The 17,375-nt window shown below is 39.7% G+C and overlaps 1 protein-coding gene across 1 annotated transcript in view; it reads right to left on the reverse strand.

The window, feature by feature from the left end:
• LOC125225590 (muscle-specific protein 300 kDa-like) overlaps positions 1-17,375 on the reverse strand; it is a 201,227-nt gene that overhangs the window by 38,735 nt on the left and 145,117 nt on the right. Inside the window, 8 exon segments of the mRNA XM_048129400.1 lie at positions 51-233; positions 2,737-2,847; positions 3,955-12,918; positions 13,569-13,844; positions 13,923-14,135; positions 14,224-14,382; positions 14,466-15,258; positions 15,447-15,607. Of these exon segments, the coding sequence (XP_047985357.1) occupies positions 51-233; positions 2,737-2,847; positions 3,955-12,918; positions 13,569-13,844; positions 13,923-14,135; positions 14,224-14,382; positions 14,466-15,258; positions 15,447-15,607 (10,860 nt within the window).

Below are 17,375 nucleotides of genomic sequence, written 5' to 3' on the forward strand. Positions count from 1 at the left end.
ACCTGTTATATAACTAACACACGCAAACGAAATAAGAAAGCTCTATTTACCTTTCTTACCTTGATGATATCAAGTCCTTGCCTCGCCTGCAGCAGTAATTTGGATATCCTGGCCCTGATGACTACCACTTCGCGGCTCAGATTTTGGATTTCTGCCTCTTGGCGATACTCCATCATTTTACTCTCCAGCAGTTCCGCCGCCTCATCACACTTGTTGAGAATGGAAATGCCCTCCTGAAACATATGTAAATGGAAATTTAAAAAGGGATTATCCAAGTACTGGGTGATTGTGTTACGTCTGACCATACTTTGACTCGTAGATTTCATATCAAACTGATCAAATGTTACTTAGAAGTCAACAGCGAAAACACAAAAAATATACTCTCTTCATTCACTTGATTGTATGTGAAGGCTGATTTTTCGGTAAAAGTTCTATTTAATTGACCATTGTATGACCCACATAGGTATTAACCCTCAACGTACTCCCTCACCTAGGTATATCAATGTATAAACCTGTATTAACGAGAAATTTCTTAGGATCCTGACAAATGCCCTAACATAAACAATGTCCACCTGCTCGCTTAGATCAGCTCTAAAGTCTATTCATATTTAACAAATGCAAGCAGGTACTATTTCAATGTGTGATATTATTCCTATGTTATGTTATGAGGAAATATCTAAATATATACATGACATAATCCTCATCATACTCAGTACTACGAAATGGCATTACCTTGTCGAATTCTTAGCAATACTGTGTCATGGTTTACATGGTTGCTTGTTACTAAAAGGTACCAACCGTAAATAGGTATTATAAAATTTATAAATGGTCCATCAAGGGCGTGTTTATGCTAGTTAACTTATAAATACCGATTGGCCATGTTTTGTATCTTCTGAGAAACTTTAATAAATAATTTACAGTAGATTTACAAATGAAATCATTCTTCAACATGTCAACATGTATCATAAAGCGCTTTTGTAATCTCTCAAATTTATATTTAGTGTTCTACTTTCCAGTCTTATTTGTTTATAAATATACACAGCAAACTTTAGAATAGATGTTTCCTTCAAAACGGAGGATAGTATAATAGCTATAAAGTTGATTTTACACCTTCTTGTTGAAACCGAAATTTTACGCTATAAAGCTAGGTCGTTTTAATCTTTTATAAGTATTGGCGGTTGAACTATGTTTACTAGATTGTGGCCATAAATCAATAACTATCTAGTCATAAGTCATTTTTAAAGGACTGGCACGAAAAAAATATAATTTAATTTAATTTAAGTTTCCATTTTATAATTGTAATCTAGTGACGTTGAGTGTATATATGCCATACGATAAATAAATAATATCTTTACAAACATAGCAACATACCTAGTTATATACGGAATTAGAATGGTCAACGTACGTATTAACTAAGTATAGTACGTATTAATTAACTAAGTATAAATTTCTTTGATTTTACTTTTTTAAATGATTTATTATATTTATTCTCAACATTACCTTTGTCAAATAGTATCCAATTATCTTCGTATTCACTAAACATTACACGCACGCTTTATATGAAAACTTCGATGTTAAGATTCGAATTTCCCGCGTTCGTAATTCGTTGTCGGTTCGAAGTGCCCCACGGCTCGAGAAACACTGCCCTACTGAATGATGCCAAACGCAACTATTTATTATTAACCTATGTCGTAATAGATACCTTTATGACATCACCACTAAACAGTGAAAATGCAGTCATTGCCAAGAACAAACAAAATGTAAGTTATTACCTATAATTTATTATGCGGACTCCGATTGATTTGTTTATTCTAGTTTTGTTTACTTTGGGTAACAATAATTGTCAATCATGTAGCTTTTGGCAGCAGTATCGTCTTCAAATGTATTCTCGGGGTGTTTCAGTTGCCTAGTTAAAAAGTCAGCACCTGTAATGGGCTCTGTATTTCTATGTAAGATTTTAATGATAAATGTTGGTTTCTCACGTACCTAAGTACCTATGAATTAAAGTTAAATTATTAATATGGTTGATTGGTACAAATCCCTTAAGGCATTATTTCCGCCATTTGTACTTTTATGTTTAAATAAATAATGAGATAAACTAACGCAAATCATAGGTAGGTTCAGTCATCAGAAAAAATATCAACGCAACGAATGCAATCGAAAAACTTATTATTTTCGTTTGAATCTACCTATAAAATATTACTCAGAAACAAAAATGCTGTTATCAGGAATCAAACATTTCAAATTGGATCACATTAATCACATTGTATTTAGTTCAACATTTGACAACGTCATATCAGTGTATTAACACTTTCGAAACCGGGCTCTACGCGGCGCTACGACATTTTCGCTACATACGGGGAAACCCATGTAATCGGCTACGCTTCTACGAGCGGTGTGCCCGACAGTCGGGTTCTTGGTAGCGAAAGTGTTAATAAGTAAGTATGTACTGACTGTAATTTTATTTTACACCTTAAAAATAATAAAGAAAAGTATGTCTACAGCTGCATTAACTAGCAGCTGCGTAACTGTATTTCGTGTACTGTAAGTACCTACTTCAGCGATCACCTTACTGGGGTACTTATAGTTTTGCTGACTGTATACAATACAATAAGGTCAATAAGTAATAATAGTTAATTTAAAAACACAGAAACACCCCAAGAAATAATTTGTCGGAGGGATAGATAGGATACAGTTAATTATAAATAAAAATGACATATTTACAATGAAACTTACCCTCAGACCTTCCTCCATGGCTCCGAGACTTTCATCGGGCAGATCCGAGAGGCGGGCTTGTACATTCTTTACTTCTTCTAGTAGACTTTCAATATCATTAGATAAGTCATCCTGAGAACACACACTCTTATTAGATACTTATTATTTTACTAATTAGTCAACAGAATCTAAAGATATCTTGGTTTATGATTTTTTTTTCAACAACATGGTTAGGTACACAAAGTAGAGTGAACATTTAAAAGTTGTAGGTTCGAGAAGAAACTAAAACGAGGTGATATCTTTAAATTCCATTCTCTTTTGAGCTATTAAATGCATTGGAAAACAAAACAGACGAGCAGGTCAAATGCATGGGCAAAGTTAGCTACGGACAACATCAAAACTTAAGTTAGATAAATTGGCACTGGCTCATGCTGGGAAGCCATTCAACACCAAAACAATATTATTGGTATTAAGGCTAGTGAAACAACAAAAGCTCATGGTAGCTATACGCAAAGGATAAGGATGAACACAGTAGTCATAAAATTATTCCTTCATATTTACTTATATGTTAATGACAGATACTTTTTCAAAAACTTTGATAATTTTACTAAAATAGCCAGTACATAAGTATGTCAAATAAGTGCTGGAATAATTATCAATGAAAGTACCAAAGATAATGTGAAAATTAGGCTTAAGTACTTAAATTTGAGGTGTTCATCCGGTTTTTTTCAAACATCAGGATAACTACAAGGATTTCTTAAAATGCACGAAAGTCTTGCATCAGACTGACCTGACTCGTATTTCATTTGCTGCTATTAATCCTTTGATCGATAGTTTACTATTTTCAAGCCCAAGTAAAGATTGTTGTCTTTGATCTCTTAAAAAAAGCATAAATTTCGTCGATCGTCTTGTAGTGGCCAATTTTACGCCAATAATAGTTAAAAACAAAATGGAGCAATAATATAAATTAACAGAAAATAGGGTAATAGAAAAATAAAATGTAATAATAGTAATTTAAATAAAACCATAAATACAATTATATTATTATGCTTTATTACAATTTTAAGACCACTGCTTACAAACTATAAAAGTGTTTAACGCGTGGGTTACTACGATGACTAGACATGAGTAGATTTAGTACTAAACACACTACAATGACTAGAATAAATACTACATACTCCAAATGCGTAAAATCTATTGCGACGACGACAGTACATGCCGAGGTGGGCGCTACAAGACGACCGGCGATGGCTGACGGTGGCAATTTACGATACGTGTGATCAGTGAAATTAAAAATTTAGTATAAATATCATGCCAAACATAAAGAAATTGCAAAATTGTACAATACGACTGCACTTCAGTCACCTTGGGTATCCTCCGGGTTGCCTCTGCCGCCGGCTCCTGTGAGGGTAGGAGAGGAACTGGTTCTAAGGGTAGGGCTGTTAGTATATCCTCTCGGATGTCGCCTATGCGGTCATCGCTAATAAGAGAGTCAGTTGGCGTTTCTACACTCAAGTATGAACTTTGGTCTTTCCAACTGCATATTCCACCGGGTAGATCCATTGAAATATAATTCGAATCAAAAGGTGAACCACACGGGTCTTTAGTCTCGTCCGCGTCGGACGTGTGGCCCGAGCTGCCACTAGGATCCTTATCTTTATCGTTTTGGTCATTTGCTTGTATTTCTACCTTGGAAATAGGAGGAGTTTTCGTTTTCTTAGCAATTGATAGAAAATATTGGCATTCCGCGTCATGGTACATAGGTTTTTCGATCCAGAATGAATTATCAATAAGGATGTTTTCTTCTAGGCTATCGCGTCTAATGTTATCAAGTGAGACAGTTTCTGGAGTTACAATTTGCTTTCGTTTGACAAGGAGGTGTTCAGCATCATCTATAGCAGATTTATCTACCCAGAAATTGTCTACTTTTATATTAGATAAATTAGTAATGACTTCATGAGCAGTGTTAGAAAGGTCTGTTATTGTTCTGCTGTTATCTACATCTAACGGTTTTTCAGAAATATCAGCCGATACGCTATTATTGACATTGACATCTTGAACAGTTTGCTCTACAGTTTTATTTTCAAGTTTTTCTTCGCCTACTTTTTCCTTCTTGTTGATATGTTCAATAAATGTACTACAAATAGTTTTCATCTCCTCTTGTGGATGTTCTATAACTGCTGGTTCGTCTTCTAACAGTGCATCGATCATGCTGACGCTTATATGCTTGTCACCAGTTGTAACTTCTTTAGATTTTGTACCTTTGTCAGTTGTGGGTGAATAGTCTTCAGTAATAGCAATCTCAGTCTCAGATTCAGGAGACGCTAATAAAGGTGTAATATTATCTATAACATCATTATGAGAAACTGAACTTGCAGAGCTCATTAATTCTTTCGGCGTGTCATCGCTCACTAAAGAAGAATCTTCTGGTTCTAGCATTTCTTCAATTTCTCTTTGCAAATCCGCCATTTTACTTTCAAGTGATAACTCTTCCGTTAATTTTACCTCGGATCTATTAATTTCTGTGCTTATTAGTGTATGTTCAGTGTTATATTTTAGTGTATTGTCAGTTTCAGATTTAGTTTCAGTAGTTATAGTCATTATTTCTTTTGCGGGACTAAGTTCTACTGTTAGAACTTCCTCTATACCGCTTGGATCTATTTTCCAGTATTGAGCTTCATTATAAAATCTCTCTTTAATAGGAGTATGAATAGATTCGGGACTGGATACCGAAGTTTGAGTAACTAACTTATCTTCATCTTGCTTTGGGTTTTCATCAACCTTTAATTCCTCCAAAGGAGTAATACTTTCTGTAAGAGGCGAAGAGCGTTTATCTTTTTTCTTTTTCTTGTTTTTCTTTTTTTCTTCAAATTCTTCCAATTGAGATGATTTTACTTCTGTTTTATTTTTACCTTCTACGAGCGTTACATTCACTTCTTCTTTAGGTTTAGTTATTTCGTCTGATTTTACAGTTTCCTTGGATTTATTTGTTTTTTTCTTTTTGTCTTTCTTTGGTAGTTCCTCTTCTTTATGAGTGAGAATCGTTTCTGGTAATTCTGGTACATTGATATCTTTTTCTTTAGACTTTCCTGACCGACATCTATTTTTCTTTGGTTTTTCAATCTTCGTCAATGTTTTATTTTCTTCATCCCTCTCCACAATCGCATTTTCTTCTTCATTAGGACTACTAACTTCTGATTCTATTGGTTTAGGAATGGGTAGGGCTTGGAACCGATTTTCAGAGGTTTCTCGTTTTTCATTCGAATGTGTAACGTTTGATTTTGATCGAGACCTGTTATCCCTTGATCTAGACCTAGAGCGGCTCCTTTTTTCAACGACGATAAAACCTTCAGTATCAACAAGTACTTCGGATTTATTTTCGGAACTACTTTCGTCAACTAATATAAGAGGTGGTCTGTGTATATGAATTTCTTTTGATGTTTCTTTGCGTGGTACTTCTTCGGCTCTGTCAGGAGACGTATGATGGATTGCAACTATTTTTGCCCAAGAATTTTCATTAGAGTCAATATTTTGCGGTTCCTGTGTAATTTCAATTTCCTCTTGTGGCCCGGATTTCACGTCATACTTCGTATTGGAATCGTATATAAGCTGCGCCTCTTGTTTACTCAAAGAAATATCAATATTTTCATGTAACCCTTCTGCTACTACTTCAGCATATGACTTCCCATCCTCATTGCATTTAGCCCAAACATTTATCGGCTCAATAGCGTTAGTTTTTGGTTCAGCAGCGGTGACTTCTGTAGAATGCGTCGGTTGTTCGACTACATTTTCTCGCTTGTCTTCCTTCTTTTTCTTCTTTTTCTGTCGTTTAGATGTACCTTGGGTACCTTCTTCCTTTATTTTATCAGTTTCATTCGGAGTTTCTGTGGGTGGTTTGTCAGCCAAGTCTGAAATGTCCCTTCTAGGCGGAGACTCTTTTTCCTTTTTAGTTTGCAAAATAGTTGAATAAGAAGTTTTAACTTCAGTGTCTATTTCAGTAGTAAATGAAATATCTTTAGTTCCATGCAATTCCGGAAATTGTTTTTGATGATCATCAAAAGGAACTTTCATTTCTGACGATGATTCTACAGATTTATACATGTAAGACGGAGTAAACTCAGGAGCATCAGCTGATAAGTTTGAAAATACTACTGGATAAGAAGGTTTGAATTCGGGAATGGAATCTATAGAAGGGAGTAAATCTTTCAAGCTATGAATGGGAGATTTCACTTCAGTTCTAATTACGGAATCTGGACAGGGTAAAACTATTTGTTCATTAGCTGTTTCAGATTGTGTTACATTAACGAAATCTTCAGCTTTAATGTCATTTCCCTTAGTTGATACAATATTTAGTCCTAATTGAATAGAAGTTTCTAACTCTTTAGATTTGAGAACATTTTCGTCCGTAACAGATTGCGTATCAGCTTTAGTACATTTTTCAGTTACAACATCAAAGGCCGACTGTAATTCGCGTTGAATAAACTCACGAGAATCGTGTAACGTAGATGCTGGAGTGCTTTCTTGATCCAGATTACCTCCGTCGATTACAGGAGTTATATGTTCCAACAATGGTTTTTCGTCTAGGTCTTGACAAAGACCTGTATGCTCCGGTTCCTCAATAGTATGAATTATATTAATATTAGAATCTAAAGATTTTTCTTGAATCAAATCCTTGGTGCCTATTATGACAAAATCTGATTCATCATCTATAATCTCGTCCGCAACGCGACATTCGTCTTTTTCAATCGTGTTGGTTGATATAGTAACACCACTGTCACGTTCTGCTATTATGTGAGAAATACCTTCATTGGAGGGTAAACTTTTTTCATTGTCATCAATTTTCAGGGCCTCCGAGGCTTTTATAGAATTTTCAATAAACGCTTTGTCCTTAAATATCATAGAGACTAAGGTATTCCTTAGTTCCTTTTCAGGGATTACATATTCCTTTTCTTCATAATCAGTTGGTATACCTTTATTTGAAATTGAAGACTCGGTAGGATCTGATTTGGTAGACGTAGAACTCTGAGGTTCGGCAACATTTGACTCGGATTCAAAAAGATCTGGTTTATTTATTTTTTCAGCTTGAATACTTGGCATACTACTATCATCTTCCATGCTTTGCGCTAAGGTTTTATTTTCCTTGTCAGAGTTAATAACTGCCAATTTCTGTTCTGCATCTTGAATTTCATGATAACTATATCGCAATGATTCTAAAACCAAACCCAAACTACCTGCAGGTCTATGTTCCGTAACTTTGGCAGAATTTTCTATTGCGTCGTCTATCAAGTTGGTTACTTCGTTTATGTTTTGATCGGCTTTAATTTCTTTTTGTTTTGTTTTGGGGCTTGTTTCATCCGGTTGTATCTTAACGGAAATGTGCTCCTGCGATTGAATCAAGTCTGGTTCAGTTATTTCTTCATGACAACGGTTTGTTGTTACAGTCGCATATAATTGTTCTGCGTCACAAATGTCTTGATAATTAAACCTAGGCAGTTCATGGATACGTAATTTATTAACATTTATTTGACTGTTTGTCACAGTGGCTCCTTCTTTTAACCCATTGGTCACAAGCACAGTTTGAATATGATCTGAACTTGTTTCCGATAATGTAGCATCAATAGATTTGTCTACTCCTGAAGATGTTGCAGTGAGTTCTTCTTTACTTGTTGATGATTTCGTTTTCTCATGTATGATGGTAGATTCTACATGACTAGGAACAACTTGTCGCTTATCTTCAACAGTCTTTGTAATTGCTAATAAATATTCAGCATCTTTAATGTCATGGTAGTTTTGCTTTAATTTATCGCTATTCGGTAGTTCTTTTGCCTCTTCTTTATTTGGTGCGTTTGCAGATTGGGCTTCTGGCAACTGGAATTTTTCGAAAGACTCAACATGAGATAATTCTTCAAAGGTTACCTGCTTAGCCGGAGATTGACGACTATCTTTAGTCATAGCATATATAGTTTCTGCATCCACAAGTTCGTGATAACTTTGCAGATGCACTTCGTGCCTAAGGTACTCAAGAGTATTCATACGTAAAACGTTATTTTCCGGTTGAATCGCGGATTTTTTTTCTTTAGATTGCACAGTTTGCAAAGTTGTTTCAGTTGGGAGGGATGCAAGCAAAGCTTCGGCGGCATTGATCTCATAATAACTATACTTGGGAACCTCTTCCATGAGTAAAGCTCTAGGGAGATCTTTTGAGTAAATATCAGTAGTTTCAGATAATTTTCGTGAACCTTCATGAGCTACGTCCTTAATTACTTCCGGTGAAGTTACGATATTAACTTCAGCCAATTTTTCACTACTGTCCCGTGTTTTAAGTACGTACTGATAATAATTATAATCTATCTGATCAAAATCTAACTCTAATGAGTAGGTTTTTATCTCTTCAAGTTCCTCATAAGGAATTGAAGAGTTTTGAGATTCTTTTTTAACCTTTTTGTTGCGGTCTTTTACCGAACCAAATATGGCTTCTTCTACTTCATTTGTATTTTGATCTTCAACTGATACTTCAGAAACGGTTATCTCGTGTCCCGTTTCTATAGTTTCAGCTTTATGAATCTCTTTGTATTCGGTAATATTGGTTTCCGCGCATTCGATGTTAGTTTGATATTCAGAAACAGTTGTGACATCTGTTGTTGACATATTATTTGCTTCTAATCCATGTTCCCGAGATAGGGATTGATCAGTTTCTTCTAGATCGAGTTTATGAACGTTATCTTTTAAAATATTTAAACTTTTGTTACTATTATCGAAAACAGAAGAGTCAGTCTCTGCAAATGTTTTTACAAAAGTATTGTCAATCTCTTTAGGAATAGTGTGCATATCAGTATTTTCTACTGTTGCTGGCTCTGTTCTGTTTTGCGTTACGCGATGGACATCTTGCTCTTCTAATTGTTCTTTGTTGGCTGTCTTTTCCTCAGTCGTGGTATTATCACAACTGCTAGTTAATTCAATTGAAGTTGTATTAGTCACTACATCAGCAATTGACTCTTCAATATTTTCTGATTCTTCTAAAGAATTGCTTTTACTGCTAAACACTTTGACTGTCCTGATGGGAGGCAGTTTCTTTTCTTCATGTGTTATAAGGTAAATCGTTCTAGTCTTCAAATCTTCAATTACTGGTTCTATAGTAGTTTCTTCAATTATTACAGTATCTTTAAGGGATTCTGTATTGAAATTTTTATCGTTATTATTTTGTTCACTGGCAGGACTTGGTGATATTTCTTGTTGTTTATTCTTGATGTCGACTTTAGTATTATCTGAATCCTTGCTTAGCTTCGTTCCGATAGAAGTACTTTCAGAACAAACATCTGGTATGTTGTCTCTACAAACATTTGTATAATCTTCCTTCAACAGGGCGTTAGACTCAAGTATCGTCACTTCAGTTGCTACCTGTTGAGTTGTGTCTAATATTTCCGGTTGTTTACTAATGTCTAGGGGAACTGATTTTTCTTCAGCCATTAGTGTATTCCAATCCATTGTAATAAGGTTTTCTTTTACTTCCGATACTTCATGTATAGAATCTAATTTACATTCAGTCTTGCAAGATTCTGTTAAACATTCAGAACGTTGATTTTTTTTAGGTATTTTTTCAGCGTGCTTTTCTTTTTTCTTTGGTACCTGTGACTCGTCAATTTCTTTTAAGGCTCTTTCTATTTCATCGTCGACTACTTTCGGCTTTTTAGATTTAGGTTTCTTTTTATGGCTCTTTACTACTTTAAACTGCGCTTCGGCAGTTTCTTCAATAGGTAGATCTTCTTTTTCTATAACAAATTTGGTCTCAGTCAGGCTTGTCTCTTGTTTAGATATTTTACTCTTTGACTTGCCTTTATTATCTGAGCTGATATTTTTATCTGGTGAGGTTCGTTTCTCCATATATTGGTCAGTTTCACCTGCATCATTACCGAATTGTTTTGTCTCTTTAGACTTGGATTTACCCTTAGAAGATTTAGTTAATGTGGTATTTGGTTCTAGATCATCTTGCTGAATATGAGTAGGTTCCTTGACAACCGTTTCTAGACTTTCCCGGTTTAAACTCACTACTTCTTTTTTACCTTTTTCTTTGTTTATTTGTTGTATTTCTAATGCCTGAATTTGGGACTGATCATCTTTTTGGGTAGGGATGTTTGACACTTTTTGGGAGTTATCTTGAATAGATGTTTCAACAAGTGTTTCTACATCAGATTTAGTTTCTATAAAGTTTAGACCTTGATATTGAGTTTTACCTTTCTTTTCTTTCTTTTTCTTAGATTTTTCTTTGGGGATTCCCACATTAGCAACATTTGTTTTAGTAGTTTCAGATTTATCTCCTTCCGTTTTGTCAAAGGAAGAGTATTCAACATCTTTATCTTTTAATTCTGCACTATCTACAAACTCACAAGTTGTTGCTGTTTCGGTTGTAATTTCCATGTTACTAGATATTTTAGATAACTTTTTAGTTGGCTCATTGACATTAAAAACACTTTCGTTAGAATTTCCAGTATCGAATTGAACATCCTGAGATACAAGTCCAGTAATATTTTTATTATCTTCAGATTGTGAGTCATTACGAACCAACTGGGATTGTATGTCGTGGTTTTCCTGTTTGGGTTTCTTCTTTTTATTTTTGGATCGTTTGTTTTCTGATTCCGTCATCATTTGCTGGCTAGCGTCGTCTAAGGCATTGCAAACTATTTGACTCTTTCCTAGATTTTCAGTTATTTTTTTATGTTGGATTACTGGCTTTGGTTCTGTCGTTTCTGGCTCTTTAATCTCTGATTCTATAGTTATAAAATCTGTGACCATAACTCTGTGTTTATTTTTCTTAGACTTAGACTTTTCTGCACCCTCTTGTGGTAAAAGTTGGATTTCAATAGTCTTACCCTTGTTTAATTGATTTTCAAATTCAGGTTCAGTCTTTTCATGACTATCTTTGATTTTCTTTTTCTTGTGTTTGTCAAGACTTTCGATTTCCTTAAGCGCTTTTTCAATTTCGTCCTCATTAACTTTGTGTTTCTTTAATTTCTTCTTTTTTGTTTGCTTATGCTCAACATCAAGAGAATCTTCTTGCACAGCTTCTGTTGAAACAATTTCAGTAACCGTTTCCACGACAGTAGAACTGTGTTGTACTTTTTTAGTAACCTCTTTTCTTAAGGTCTCTGGTTTTTCTACTTTAATTTCAGCAGAAGTTGCCATGTCTTCGTCATCAACGTCATCAAAGTCATCAACTTCTAGTACTTTTTTACTAGATTTTTTCTTTTTCTGTGTTTGAGCTTCGTGAGACTTAGCCTGCCTTTTTTCGGGAGCTCGCCTTTGTCTCGGCATGTCCCTGGAGCGGCTACGTTGCGATCGCTCTGGTTTCTCTGGTTTCACCTTCAAGTGATCAGTACGGTCTTTTTTGATTATTTGAGTTTCCATCTCTTTTATTTCTTCTGTTGTCATATCAACTTGTGCCACCTGTGGTTTTGGAAGAGATACAATTGTTTGAGTTTTAGGTTGTCTACGTAATCCTAGTGCTAGAATTTCTGCATAAGATAAATCCTGAGATCGACTTCGACAGTCAGGACTGCGGTCTTTTTCCTGATAGTCAGGCTGAACTATTTCTAAAGATGTAACCGGGAGGTCCTCCACGGTTTCAACATCCCGTGTCACATGAACGGGTTCCTGAATCTTATAGTCCATAGGTTTGGTTCCATGAAAGTCCCCTTCAGTATATGGTACAAATTCGTCCTGACAAATTTCTACCCTAACAGGTTCACTTTCACTTTCAAACACGCGGGTCTCACTGGACCTAGCACTATCATATTCTGTATGTTCACACGGTGCACTTATTTCACTGTAGTCGCCGTGAGATGCGGAGGAACCGATGCGGGATTGTTCGACGTTAAGGATCTCATAATGGCTCTGGGTGCTCGGGTGTCTCTGTGAGCTGATGGAGCTGGACCTGGAGCCCTGTCCGCGGACTATCTCAGCGTAGGTGGTCCCTCCGAGCACCCAGGCAGGGCTGCGGCCGCGCGGCGGCTCGGGCACGGCGAGGGCGCGGGCGCGGGCGCGGCGGTCGGGCGAGCGCGCACGCCGCGCGCGGGCGCTGTCGGCGGTGGCCACGAGCGCGGCCAGCGTGCGCGCCGCCTCGTCCGAGGGCGTCGCCACCGGCATCACGAAGTACGGGTCCAGGCCGTAGATGGCCCGAGTCAGCTCATCGATACGCCGGGTGACCTCCTGATACGCAAGTACGGACAAAGACATAATTTACAAGTGTTCGTTTAATTAGATGATTCTGTTTCGTGTGGGCGATGAAAGCTGAGGATCATGAAAAGAAACGACTGTGACTGCGATGGTTCGATTATATATATTTAGGTTTTTAAATATATAATAACTTTAATTTTATAAAGGAATCGAATATATAACTATAGTATAAGACTTAAAGCTAAATGATTTCGCTGCTACGCGTCGGGCAGCGGGTCCGCGTCGGGCCCGCCGCGCTGTACTAAAAGTTTTATTCGCTCGTTTCGCGCCTGAATCTTGCTCTGCAACGACTTGACTCTCTCTCGACATGCCTACGAGGATACGTGATCGACGAGTTAGTAGCGGGTGAGGGTGGAGGAGACAAACAAAAAAAAAAAAATGAATGCGTGGCCAGTGGTAATATACATGTGGCCCGATACCGCCCAGAAAACGGTCGGGTCGGTGAGAAGCCGTGTCCGCCACCTCGAATTTGATAAACAAAACTAGAATATACGCTAGCCACCTACTAAACCTGATGGTGTCGGTGCGTGTACATAGAATCTAAAGGGCGCGCACCCAGGGACGGCGAGTTCGAGCGGCACTCCCTGAGCGCGCGACCGTGCCGAGTTCACAACGGTGCTTACCTGTTGTTGTCTCTGCGCGCGGTCGGGGTCGCGCGGGCTGTAGTTGGGCTGCGCCGCGTGCCGCAGCTGGTGCTCGGCGTCGAGCAGCTGCGCGCGCAGCCGCGCCACGTCGGCGCAGTACGCCTCCACCTGCTGCAGCGCAGCGGACAGCGCCGTCGCCTGTGAGCCGGTGGTGGCGCCCAGCGCGTCCAGGGAGCTGTTGAGCGCGCGCGCCGCCTCCGTCACGCCTTCCGGGCCCGCCGACTGCGCCGCCACGCCGTCCGGCCCGAAGTGTACCTAAGCCAAAAACAAACTGTCAGCATAACAAAAACCCCCCGATACCGATCTCGGCATTGGCGTCCTATTAACACTCACATTGAGTTTCTCAACGGCGTACGAAATCTTCGTTTTCTGTGTGGAGATGTCGTTTATAAGTTTTTCTCTGAGTGCCAGTCGGTCTCTCAGAGGTTTCTTAGCATTCTGAGGCGCTTCGAGCGCTCGCGTCGTAGCTTCCAACCAGTGGCCGACATCCTTAAGTTTCTTTTCGCATCTTTCCCATTCTTCCGCAAGTTCTTGTAATAAACCATTCTGAAAAAAAAAACAAGTGTCAATAAAGATAATGTATAATGTCTAAATATTTGTCATGTCATTCTTATCGTAGACATTTAGTACTAACGGTCTTTGCTAATCTCTTTTCAACGTCTATGGTTGCATTTTCGGCCGCCTCGAGTCTACCGGGCAAATCTCCTGAGCTCGTGATGCGTTCAATGGCTTCTATTTCCTTGGTCATATCCGCTAAATTCTTTGTTTGCTGTTTACAACTCTTGAGTGCGTTCTGTAAATAAAACAATAATGTAAATAGAGAAAACAAAAAATAATTTAAATCCAACTGAAACAAAACGTAGCAGTGTGTCTTACTCCATATTCAGTCTGTTTTTGTAGAGCCTCAGCGAGGTCAGCGAGGGGCAGCGGGCGCGCGAGGAAGGCGCGCTGCGTCTCGACCCAAAGCAGGACGCGCTCGAGCAGCGCCAGCACGCGGGCCACCGCGTCGCAAGCGTCCTCGACCGCCGCCTGCCGCGCCTCCAGCTCGCTGGTCACCGCCGCCAGCTGCTCGGCCAGCGCGCTCACCGTCGACGACACGAGCTGCCGCTCGGCGGCGTCGCGTGAGCCCTCTACGATAGCGCGCGCGTTGCGCGTCAGCCGCTCCATGCGGTCTGTGACGCTTGGCACTTCGGCGCGAGTGGCCACCAGGCGCTCGCGGTAGGGCTCGGGCGGTAGCGCGCGGTCGCGAGCCGTCAGCTCCGCGGCGCGGACCCAGGCCTGGACGTCCTCGACGTCCGACGTGTACTCGGAGCGCGCCGTGCGCGCGCGCTTCCACTCCCGCTCCTTCTCCTCCATGGCCGCAGTCAGCGCCTCCGCGGACAGCTCGAGAGAGGACAGCTCCTGCGAAACGTCCGCAGGAGCGGAGCCGCCGTAGCGCTTTCTGCTCTCGTCCGTAAACTTCTTCGTGGCCTCCGCGAGGTCGGAGACTTTCTTGATCAGAGCGCGAAGCCCGCTCTCGTCGTCTTCTCCGAATGCGTAGAAAGTCTTAACCTTCGCGATGCACACTTCTATTCGCTGTCGGAAGGCGTCTATCTTCTCAGACACGCGGTCGAATTCGGACACTACTTCGTCGATTTCGGCGAGCTTCGCCGCTAGAGTCTGTCGCAATCTGTAAAATAAATGCACGTTAGAGTGATAAGAGCGTACAGGGTAGACTGTTTAGGACGGGGATACGGTAGGGAGCGCACGAGTTTAGGAGAGCTGCCAAAATGCGACGAAAATAGTCTGACGGCGCGGTATGACGCGGCGCCCGTGACGGCGAAGGTCGCCAGCGCGAGCGCCGCCGCTGCGCCGTACCTCGTCGTTCGTTGCCGGCCGCTCGCGGCGCCCGCTCGCCTCGCCCGCTCGTCGCTCAATGAACCGTTTTCGATAGATTCGCACAACGCATCTAATTTTATATTCCACGCTTCAATGTTTGCCGGTGACATCAGAGCAAGTTTTCTGGTGCAGCGAGTGTTTACGTTTTGCGCAGTTTACATTATGATAATACCGGCCTTGAGCCGACACCTAATGCCATATTTTGTACAAAATTGTATATAGACATTAAATATATGTCATAAATAGAATAATATTATATATGATCATTGCGCAACTGTCATAGAAACTAACGACATCCGCGACGAGCGGCTACGCCGCGCCGGCCGGCTCGCGCACCGACCGGGTAAACATGTGGCTAAACGTTGCCAAATCTTACAGTTCGTAATGTACACAAAACAAATCTTACAAATTTTCACAATCCCTGCGACTGCTTTACAGAAATACGCTCAAGTCCATGACTCATCACCGCTAAATAGGCACAGGCGCTGGCATCACATTTTCTTGCGGCTATACACTTTATCGCTGCCGAGTGCGCCGCGAGTCCGTCCCGATCTCCTTATAGAACGTAAATAATCTTCAGTCGAAACTTCCGAAACTCTGCAAGCGGCTTTATTTTCGGACCGGTCCGAGGAGTATTGTTGTCGGATCGCGGAAGGGTACCGCGCTTCTGTATCGTTTCAAAACACTCTTCGCGGCCCCCGGCTGTTCGCACATTTCGTCCTCAAGGCGGGCACGTTTAAAACGTGTATGTAATATGCGGTATAAATGACGTACGGTTTAACTTTATTCCTGCAGCTAGGTCCCAGTGCAGACTGTGAGGCCCTGACCTACAAAGTGGCTGGACGCATGCGCGGACCACATCGATATACCTACGTCTGCCAGTTTGAATAAGTAACGATTACACGGACGTCCCTGCCGCGCCGACGTCTGGGACATGCGCACTGGTGAATGCCACCCTGTGCGGAAGCGAGAAGGTTCCGATTTGTTAGTTACGTGATGCGAGTTGCGACGTTTTCATAATGAAACGGCGCTTGCTGATTGATTCTGTTCTAGACCACCTATAGGAGTTGGCTCGAGCTAGGCTTTACACAATAACTGGGGCGATTTATACATACATACATACATACAATCACGCCTGTATCCCATAAAGGGGTAGGCAGAGCACATGAAACTACTAAAGCTTCAGTGCCACTCTTGGCAAATAAGGGGTTGAAAGAAAACGAAACTGTGACATTGCAGTGACAGGTTGCCAGCCTCAGGGGCGATTTATAAAAATCTATAAAAACAAGAAAACGTCAACAAAAGTAATTCTCTTATTTTAAAGATTTTAATATTATCTTTCCTGTATATAAATACTCTAGCCACTGTAGGTAGTCAACTAGTCACAAATGAAAAGAAAATACGTAAATTATTATAAAGTACAAAATATGTTAAAAAATAGTGTTTTAAAATATTACGATTAGTACCTACACATTCGGTTCGAATTATCCTCGTGTATGTCATCTTCCGCACACAACAGGAAATAACGATGACACAATGTACCTACGAGTAACTAAACGCGAAGTAGGTGACCAACTTTGAGGAAGTTTGAGAGTCCCTAGTCCCCGCTTATGCCGTGAGCCTGATATTTTTAACCACCGCCTCAAATCTCTCAAAAGAAGGTGGTTCTCAATTCGTCTGTATTTTTTTTTTTTTTTTATTTTTTTATTTTTTTTAATGTTTGTTCCTTGATATCTCCGTCGTTCCTGGACCGATTTTTTTATATCAATAATTCAATAAAATAAAGGTAAGCAACTTAATGTTTCATTACTTTTTCAAACTTTTAATAACACTGAGGGTTTAATATTTCCTTATTAATAATAAAACCGTGTTTTTCCTAATCAAGTATAGTAAAGATTTGAAATTCAC

Source organism: Leguminivora glycinivorella, chromosome 1, assembly GCF_023078275.1.
Source record: "Leguminivora glycinivorella isolate SPB_JAAS2020 chromosome 1, LegGlyc_1.1, whole genome shotgun sequence".
Taxonomy (NCBI): Eukaryota; Metazoa; Arthropoda; class Insecta; order Lepidoptera; family Tortricidae; genus Leguminivora; species Leguminivora glycinivorella.